At 40.9% G+C, this 10641-nt stretch overlaps 1 protein-coding gene across 2 annotated transcripts in view; it reads right to left on the reverse strand.

The window, feature by feature from the left end:
* LOC124007519 (endoglin-like) overlaps window positions 1-10641 on the reverse strand; it is a 46771-nt gene extending 36130 nt beyond the window's left edge. The window contains exons 1-2 of one of the 2 annotated variants that reach the window (XM_046318156.1): window positions 10482-10641; window positions 8940-9175 (exon numbers count right to left, since the gene is read on the reverse strand). In XM_046318156.1, the coding sequence (XP_046174112.1) occupies window positions 8940-9003 (64 nt within the window). In that variant the 5' untranslated portion in view covers window positions 9004-9175; window positions 10482-10641. The remainder of the gene's footprint in view (window positions 1-8939; window positions 9176-10481) is intronic. The other variant, XM_046318157.1, reaches the window with a different exon arrangement.

Genomic DNA, 10641 nt, shown 5'->3' on the forward strand with positions numbered 1-10641 from the left:
AACAGAAATTTGACAAACTGACTTGTTGGAAAGGTGGCATCCTATGACGGTGTCTCGTTGAAAGGCACTGAGGTCTTCAGTAAGGCCATTCTACTGCTGTCTATGGAGATTGCATGGATGTGTGCTCGATTTTATACACCTGTCAGCAACAGGTGTGGCTGAAATAGCTGAATCCAGTCATTTGAAGGCATGTCCACATACCTTTGTACATACAGTATATATACTGCATTCGGGAAAGTATTCAGACCCCTTGACTTTTCCACATTTTGTTATGTTACCGCCTTATTCTCAAATGGATTAAATGAATGGCCCCCAAAAAATGAAAATATAATTTACATTTACCTCCCCATCCAAGTGGACAGAGCTTGAGAGGATCTGCAAAGAAGAATGGGAGAAACTCCCCAAATACAGGTGTGTAGCGTGATACCCAAAAAGATTCCAGGCTGTCATAGTTGCCAAAGGCGCTTCAAAAAAAGGTCTGAATACTTATGTAAATGTGATATTTCTGTTTTTTATTTTGAATACATTTGCTTACTTTTCTAAAAAACAGTTTTTGCTTTGTCATTATTGGGTATTGTATGCAGCTTGATGGTGGGTGGGGACTATTTAATCAATTTAAGAATAAGGCTGCAACGTAATAAAATGTGGAAAAAGTCAAGGGGTCTGAATACTTTCCGAAGGCACTGTATATATTTTTTTATTATTTATTCATGATTTTTTTATGGCAGACGAAACACATGTCTTGTGAACTAATGTGAACTAATCCATTGCGGAGGCTGAGACTAATGCACGGAGGAGGCCGCGGGGATGGCACAGTCCAAGAAGTGTGGCTAAATTCACAATGCATGTATCTCTCCAGAATGCGCTCTCTCTCGCCAATTTGTGCACATTCATTGTTTGCGTTTGATTGTTAGTGTCTATCTATTCCTGATTCCCATATATCAACAGTAGTACAGTTACCATTAATTCCTATCATTTTGAATATACAATCTTTGTTTGGTTACGGTCATTTCTGTTAATGCATTCAATATATTATTATTCCAGTCTTTTGTCATTCTCACTGTCAGAGTGGACACGTTGTTTGCAGAGTGCACAACCTATGTTACACTTGTGAGTTTTGGTTTATTTTTATTCCATTTACTGGTTTTGTCAATTTAGTCATTGTCTTTGTTTAGATCGCTCCTTTCAATCTTGAGTAAGGACGCGCACCTGATTACGGATAGAAGTAGGCCTGTTGGCTAACTGGCCTGTGTGCAAATGTAGGAATATAAATGTGCCCATTTGGGAATCTGATAGTATTTCTGATTGACTTAACGCACCACAAATAGTTCCTCAATGTATTTGAAAAATCTTTCCAGCTCTCTCCCGTTTGACCACTCAGCGTGAAAGGGAAAATGTTATGCTCCAATCCTCTGGAAGCGTCATGAAATAGGCCTACCTGATTAGTTTTTATCACGTGTAAATAGCCTACAGCTGTGTCTGTCCCAAGCTCACTGGCACCGGAAACTCTGAGGGCCCAGAATATTTTTAGCAATGTTGCAAGTTTGCTAGAGGGAGCTTCAGGCTGACTCAAGGTAATAGTTGATACAATGTTTCAAGTTCGCTGCAGACAGGCCATGTGTAGCCAATTTGATTAATAGGATATTAATTTGTATCAGGATATTTTCTATCTGCAGGCTGCAATGTTTTCATTTGTTGGTTTTATAGGTGGTTTTTACATAACTTGTATTGCCAACTAGGTTTGTATAATGTTCCTTTAGATTTGGATATAATTAGGATTAACCACCATGACAATGATTTTGAGATACGAAGACCTTATTATAAATTAAATGAAACTGTTCCATGAAAATGTACACATGAAAACCATAACTGGCACATAAAATATACTCATGTATCAAAAGTAAAAGTGTAAATCAATTCAAATTCCTTATATTAAAACCTGTTATGGATCATGCGCATTTTCGCAGCTTTTTGTTAAAAATCGCGCAACATTTCAGCGCCCTGCTACTCATGCCAGGAATATAGTATATGCATATGATTAGTATGTGTGGATAGAAAACACTCAGACGTTTCTAAAACTGGTTAAATCACGGCTGTGACTATAACAGAACGTGCGTATCATCGAAAAGCGCAGGAAAATCTGATCACTGAAAAATATATCAATGCGCCACTTGAATGTATTGTTGAAAAGAAACCACATTAAATGGGGCCGAGGTTGCAATACCTACAGCATCCACACGATGTCATGTCTCGGATTTGTTTCTTGGTCAAACGGACACGAGGCAGCGCATTTCTTCCGGTCTCCGACCGGATGTTTTGGTTGAGAAATATTTGGACACGATATCAGGACGTGGAGATATTGAATATACATCGCCCCGTGATCATTTTGATAGATTATTAACGTTTACTAATACCTAAAGTTGCATTACAAAAGTATTTCGAAGTGTTTTGTGAAAGTTTATCGTCGACTTTTTTAATTTAAAAAAATGACGTTGCGTTATCAAACTCGTTTTTTTTCCTTGATTACACAGTCTTCATAGATCGATATCTAGGCTATATATGGACCGATTTAATCGGAAAAAAAGACCCAATAGTGATGTTTATGGGACATCTAGGAGTGCCAAGAAAGAAGCTCGTCAAAGGTAATGAATGTTTTATATTTTATTTCTGTGTTTTGGGTAGCGCCGGCTACCGCAAAATCTGTCGTTTTAGGTGACTTTCAGTATTTTGGGGGTGCATGCTATCAGATAATAGCTTCTCATGCTTTCGCCGAAAAGCATTTTACAAATCTGACTTGGTGGATAGATTCACAACGAGTGTAGCTTTAATTCATTACCTTGAATGTGTGTTTTAATGAAAGTTTGAGTTTTATCAAAAACTATAGGTGGCGCTCTGAATTCCTGCTGATTGATGTTCCTGCATGGGAACTATATTCTGCGTCATCCTTAAGAAGTTGCAAACCAGACAGCACCATTTTCTTATTTTTTTAATTGACGTATAGTCAGGTGCACACTCCAACACTCAGACATAATTTACAAACGAAGCTTGTGTTTAGTGAGTCCGCCAGATCAAAGGCAGTAGGGATGACCAGGAATGTTTTCTTGATAAGTGTGTGAATTAGACCATTTTCCTGCTAAGCATTCAAAATGTAACGAGTACTTTTGGGTGTCAGGGAAAATGTATGGAGTAGAAAGTACATCATTTTCTTTAGGAATGTAGTGAAGTAAAAGTTGTGAAAAATTATAAATAGTTCATTAAAGTACAGATACCCCCCCAAAATACTTAAGTAGTACTTTCAAGTATTTTTACACCACTGGCATTGAGTATGTGAAAGCTGGTCTGTAGACAGCGTGTCTTCATATATAATTGGCTCTGTTTACACCTCTTGTCAGATATCTCCTCAAGTCAGAAGTAGTACAACAAATCCATGGAGGGCGTATGGCTCACCCACACACACACACACACACACACACACTCATGTATTTCTTAGATGCTTGAGAGCTGTCTCTCAATTAATCTTTATGGTTTGTCTGTCTGCCTGCTGTTCCTAAGGCAATCTGATGCTTTGATGTTGAAAAACTTAGTGTGCTCTTGTCATTCACTATACTAGCAGTTCTTTCCTAGAATGGTGATGCTAGGAACTTTAGATATGACGAATGTTAAATACATTGCCGTTCCCCATTGATACACTACAGGCTCTCTCTATATCGCTCTCTCGCTCTCTCACAGACACACACATACAGAAACATGTATCTGTCATATTCCAGGCAGCATAAGCGTGTGCGATGATTCCGTTTCGTTGCTTTGGTTGCCTCTTCCTTCAAATTGACAAGGTGTTCCATAAACACTCTATTAGCTCTCAGTCTTCAGGTTGGTCGCAGTGTGAACAAATTAATTTATCACTAAACGGCGAGACATTGTGAATTTGCTCTATAGTGAGAGTCTATTCATCTTCCAGGCATTAATTAGCAAACGTGGCTTTTGGAGGGAAAGACTAATTTAGCGGTCGCTGTGCTAACTCCGTTCCACCGAGCAGATGGAAGCGGCAGAGACGCATTGCACACTGGGTGCTTCCAATCATTCAAGATCGATGTCGCTTTGCACAGCATATGTTGCTCATAGAACCAACAGACATTACCCCGTTTTTCTCCACTGATTTCCCAGAAAATATTAACGAGCCCACTTTGGGATCGTCGCATCATAGATAGCATAGCTATGAAGGTTCTGATACTTTTCGACACGTTTGAGAAGTTGAAGAAGTGGAGTTAGGTAGAGTCTAGAGCAAAGACAGAAAGATTGTGCTGCTTTGCAGTGCCAAGTTTTATTTTTCGTCCTCGAAGAGTAATGAAATAGTGTGAGAGTGGAAAGCTGTCAACAAGCTTGATTATATTCCCTCAGGAAGATAAGTACAGACTGTTAAGACGCCTGAGCATGGCTTTGGGATTTGTTGGAGTCACATGACAAACATTTGCACTACAGGGCCTTTAATTAAAGCCTATCCCTTGATCACACTTTATACTTTTCAATGTATTAATAATGGGAAAAGATTATATCAAAAGCCTTCCATCATATTCAGAGGGACTCTCTATAACCCTCAATGTGGCCCCTACATAAACACGCCAACACACACAGGAGCACACTCATGCGTGCACACACACACACACGCACGCACGCACGCACGCACGCACGCACGCACGCACGCACACACACACACACACACACACACACACACACACACACACACACACACACACACACACACACACACACACACACACACACACACACACAAGCACACACACCAAGTTTGTCATAAATCAAAAAGAATTTTGAGCGCTTCACCACATGAATCCAGAGAAAGCAGCATGACACCTGAATCAACACGAAGGTTCAACTTTATACACGCAGGCTTGCATAGCTCTACCATTAGGGTCAAATAACAAGTGACTGTAGCTACCCTTTGTTGTTTCAATTCTGAACACCATTCAATCGCGTTTTTTAAGATTTGTGAGACATATCGCAACAAGCTTCAACTAAAGCTCATGACATCCGTCATTGCTTCAAAGCATCAACTGTTCAATAATAATTTTCTGTCCTTTAGGAGCTTAGCTGACAACTATCTCTGTTCTGCCTGAAGAAAGCAGCACATCAACATAGCATACTAAATAGTTTATGAATTTGCATAGTGGGAAATACAGCATAGGTACCAAACAGCCAACTCAAGTACTACTCTCTCTGGGATTTGGGGAAGATAACCCCAAAAATCATTTTTAAAGGGACAGGTACAAATCCCCTTTCAAGACTTCTTCTGATTGGGCAGACCCTTGGCTGAGTATGGGCAGACTGGCCAGAGATAATAGCCACACAACGCCATGCCTTATCTGTCCACAGTGTGCAGACGGCCGCCGCTGGCATGGGCACATAGCGGTCGCCATTCTGATGAGGAGTTTTATCTCAGCGCCATGTACTAATGAGCCATTCAGGTCGCACGCCACTGCCAGCCGACCAACCCAACCTGGGCCTTACCAATCCCCAGGGATAGTGCACCACGATGAGAAAGACAGGCAGACATGGTCCAGGGCCTGGCCTGAAACGGTGGCTGAAACGAGTGGACACTTAAATATCCTTGACTGTGTTTTCATTTAACATGGTCATCTTTTGTTAAAAACTAAAGTAGTCCATGTAAATAATGATGCATGCACTTGTTAAGAGCTCAACGGAACTAGTGCTCTCTCTCTCTCTTTGCCTCACAGCCAAGTAATAGAATAATTACTGAGGCGCAAGCATCTCCTTGCAGATGAGAAACGATTGGGTATGTTACTCTCAATGTTTTTCCTAGATATGAAAAGTCTTAAAATAAATGGTTTCTGAGATGAAAGTGTGCCTATCAACATTAGGTGATGCATAGCCTAAATAGAGTGAGCTGGATGTGTTTTGCAGTGCTTTAATATATGCCTTACCGCATGAGGGGTGCCTTGTTAACAACAAACTTCAAGGAAAACATAACTCACAAGCTGGGAAAAAAATCATTTGGCTCTCTAAACGTTTTACATGACACTGCTGCTGCCCTGTTTTACTCCAGAGATAAAGTGAACCATCACACATCATTCATAATCTATACACAAACAGGAAAAGTTATCTGGCAGCAAACATTATTGTAACTCATCAAGCGCTTGCTCTCCCTTTTAGGTACAACAGACAAATAGAGAGAGAGAGAGAGAGAGGTGAACAACATACTGTAGCATACCCACTGGGCACAGACATCAATTCAACGTCTATTCCACATTGGTTCAAATGAATTTCATTGAAATGACATGGAAACAATGTTTATTCAACCAGCGTGTGCCCACTGGGTAGCTAGTCCTGCTCAGCACTGCTAGTCAAAGAGAGAAAAAGAGGCAGTCAGAAATGAATTGTTGATTGCAACAGTGAGATAGAAATCGGTCTGCAGCAGCGACAAGTGGTCGCGTCACTATGTCTCCCTGGTCCTGGAACCCAGTCTGGCTGCAGTGTGGGGAAGTGGGCTATTTAGACTATCAACGCCATTTTTAACAGAGGCAGCAGGTTTTTTTTGTTTTTTTGGTTATTTCCCTCTGGAAGGCCCTACTAAGGAGCTGTCTGTCACCTCTTTTTATCCCTCTCTCCTTCTCTTTCATCTCTCTCTGCATCTGTGTATTTCTCTCTCACACACAATCTCTCTCTTTAGTCCCTCCCCCTCTTTCTGTTCTACCTCTCCTTAGCATCATCTGTCTCTCAATTTCTCTGCCTCGTCCCTCACTTCACCCTCCTCTCTCTCTTTTGAATTTGTCTCTCTCCTTTCATCCCTTTCTCTCTCTCTGCACCCCTTTCCCGATCAACCCACTGTGTCACTGATGTGTTGTTGGATAGTTACATAATCCACCCCTAACCACCACCACCATCTCCCCTCAACACCCTCCCAGCCTCCAGCATAGCTTCCTCAGGATGTGGTCCTAGTGGCTTCCCTGCCTGCTGTTCTGCTACTCTCCTTACCTTTCTTCCCTCCATCTCCCTCCCCCTAGTCTGTCAGCTTCCCCCAAGCTCTCCTTCAGGCTCCCCTCCCTCTATGGCAGCTGCCTAATCACTTTTGTACTTTTCCTTCAGTCTGTGGAGACTGAAACCCGGCTGGGAGGAAGTGCAGCGGGAGGCCAAGAGTCGACAACCATCACGTCAGGCTCCCACGGGGAACTAACTGCAGTGGGGAGCCGATGGGGCCTACAGTCAACCTAGCCTCCTGTAGGGACACCCCTAGAGAGCGGCTGTACAGCTGATGGGCCCCCATGGAACTACAGAACAGAAGTCTGGAGTCCAACTACTGTCTGGAGCCCAAACGGAGGCCCCTGAAAGGGGCAACAGGGATTTAATCCAGTGAGACCAAAGCAGTCGACAGATTCCCAACTAGAATCCACTACAGAGGGCTACACTGTCGACAGACAGTCACAGTTACAGCCACAACCACTCACTAGTGATGGGTGTAAAAAATGCTGTGTTCAGAAACTTTGTTATAGTATTCCTATTTGGAAGTGTCACAGAATATTCCAATAAATGTCTTGGCATTTCTCGGTTATGTTGCAGTTTCAAGTTGTATTAGTCGTATGTACAGGATACACATGGTTTATACCGTCCAACAAAATGCAACTGGCAGGTTCCTTCTCCACAATGGTACAACCAATAAGAAATCATATTTAAAAAATAATACAAACTGTTTTGGACTGCGTTCCTTTGTCTACTAGAGCCAAATACATCTAATGTGCATATATCAGTGCATAAACATGAGGATCCACTGGAATAGCATGAACTACACCTGCTCTGTCTGACATAACTATCTGAAATAAGTATCACTCCAAAGATTGACACATGTTAGTGGCCAGAGCATAACTGAACACTGCAGATCCTCTTCCATTTCCTACATAATACTCAAGCTAACTGCCAACTAACCACTGCAACCACAGAGAGCAATTGTAATGGCACCTTTTTGTAGGAACTAATGGAGGGTACCACCATTGCTTGTTGGCCAAAGCCTATGGGAAAATTAATGGGGGGTTTTGTAGGGTTTTGGGATAAAAGAGGAAAATAAGACCTGTGGTAAACACAGGCTTAGGAGATCTTATTAGTTTTGTTCTATGACATCTCCATCAGCTAATGTCACTTGTGAATTTGAAACATTTATGTAATCAAATTAAGCACATAAAGCAGATAAATGCTTCATAATTCATAAAGGTCATGTTAACTGACTGATATTCCAAAAGTATACGATCTAAGCCTGTGTTAACCTCAAACCTTATTTTCTACGTTTATCCTAAAACCCCATTCATTCCACATTGATTTTTAGGATTGGCTGAACAAACCTGAGGATTAATTTTCATTTTTTAGGACCTCAAGCTGGCGAGCTCTATTTAACATACCTATTTTTTTAAATCATACGCCCCAAAAACTTATTTGACAAATATATCAAATATACACGCAAACCAAGACAAATCTAGGCTACCTATAGCGTATTCCCAGCACAATAATAAACTGATGCACACATTTCTCATTTAATCCTTATACTTTACGAGTTTTAATGAAAGTAGTCTTTAGGAAATATTGTCAGTCACTATACACATTACACCTCTATATACAGACTCATCCAATCAACTGGTAATCCTGAGAAAACCACTGAAAACAGCTGTGAAAATAAAGCCCTGGTTGGTTTTTTAAAAAGAGATGAGGTTAGAATAAGTCAATCATGACAGTTCAAATCAAGGTTAATGCCGGTTTTTGAACTTTGCTCACACAGAAGGAAAGACCCTCTAGGCTTCAATTCAGCACCAGTCTCCAAGTCGAGTCTAGCACACAAGCTGTCAACCAAACAGCTCTTCACTTACACAACCATTAAGAAGAGATGGGAAGTTGGAGGTTCAACCAACCGTTGGTCTTACCTGAAGTGGCGATGACAAGGCAGAGTAGAAGCAGAGGTAAAAGTGACATGTTGCTGCTGTCCATCTCTAAGTCAGATAGCTGTGGGAGCCTCGATGAAGAACTTGCCGGTGTCTAGGTGCTCGGGCAGCGAGAGCAGCGTCCTCGTCCAATGGCAGCACGGCAGTGACTGTGGTGGCAGTGGTTCCGCTCCAGAGGGGTGAGCACACAAATCCAGCCTTGATAGGTTAAAGGTCAGCTAGGAGAAAAGAGGCGGGGCGTCAGTAGGAGATTGCCAACTGCCAAGCAAAGTCATAGATGAATAATGAAAATATCCAATCAATAAGGAATCGTGTATACCTCTGATACTACTGATGCTGTACATTTATATAACTACATCAGAGTAGAATTAATATAATGTCAATGCATGTTAATCCATGTAATACTCATCCTCTACACTCAATGATGGCAAGCTTAACAAATCCCTTCAAGGAACATTTCCTGTTGAAAATGAAATTGTGAGATGGTGTTGCCAAGATTATAAACTGCATCACTTTCTTTTTTTCTGACTTTTATCTGGAATAGTGGTATCTGAGATTATTATTGGATAAAATGTTCTCTCCAAAGGGCCTCTTCCTAAACGTCCAGGATCAGATGAAGTACACTGATTAACATCTATGTTAGTGATGATTAACAAGGCCATTTCTAATAAATGTATGTACTGTACCTCTCTCTACTCAACTACCACCCATTTCTAGTAAGGTGCTTGATTATAACTGTTGCTAAAATACCAAATTCAGATTTTAAAAAAACATTGGATAATTAGTTCAAACTAGACACGTGATCTTGCCATCAACTTCTGCATGTGCAACTAATGATAGGCTACAAACGTATTACATTTATACTTCCAATGAGATTGTCTGTCCTTGGATAGCCTAGAATATTATCATGGGGACCAGAGCTCTAGGGTTATCCAGTGGTCAGTAACTGCTGGCCCAGTCTGCCAGGAAACAGTATGGCGTCGCTTTCTTTAAATAATGTTACAATAGGGAGATCTGATAAGCGGGGGAGACTGCTCTTGTTATATGATTCATATAGAGCGAGGGGAAAAGACTATATAAACTGTTTATGCAACCAAAGCAAAACAAAAGTAACTTTGGCTACTTCCTTAACCAGACAAACACGAGTTATTGAGTCAAATGCCTAAAAACGATTTAACTATAGAAAATGGTCACTAGAAAGTAGTTGAATATTTCAGGTAAACGGAAGACAGGCTATTAAAGTGAAACAAAAGCAAACCCATTAACGTTTTTATTTGGCTGAAATAAATAGGATGAATAAGTGAAACTCATAGTTCTGGTTTTCAGAAATGTACAATTATACGGCTATAGGCTAGACGTTTATCTGACAATACACAGTTCACAACGTTATAATTCACGGTAACAAGTTATTTTACCTAATTGTCACCTATCATTGGCTTCAAACAAACAACACATCAAGGGAATACATTGTATCAGTGACAACAGCTAAAGCTGTCGGCAAAGCATTGATTAAAAGAAACTCACATATCAATGGAGATTGTCCCTTTTAAATTGCGGGTATAATCCACGAGTGCAAAGGGAGCAGTCAGTCGTGTAAACGCTCATAAACTTTCTAGTGTAGCTGGGCGGGTGGGGAAGCGCAGATTGATTTTCGTACCACTCCCAAAAACCAGAGCTTCGCGCG

Source organism: Oncorhynchus gorbuscha, linkage group LG20 (assembly GCF_021184085.1).
Source record: "Oncorhynchus gorbuscha isolate QuinsamMale2020 ecotype Even-year linkage group LG20, OgorEven_v1.0, whole genome shotgun sequence".
In the NCBI taxonomy this organism is placed as follows: Eukaryota; Metazoa; Chordata; class Actinopteri; order Salmoniformes; family Salmonidae; genus Oncorhynchus; species Oncorhynchus gorbuscha.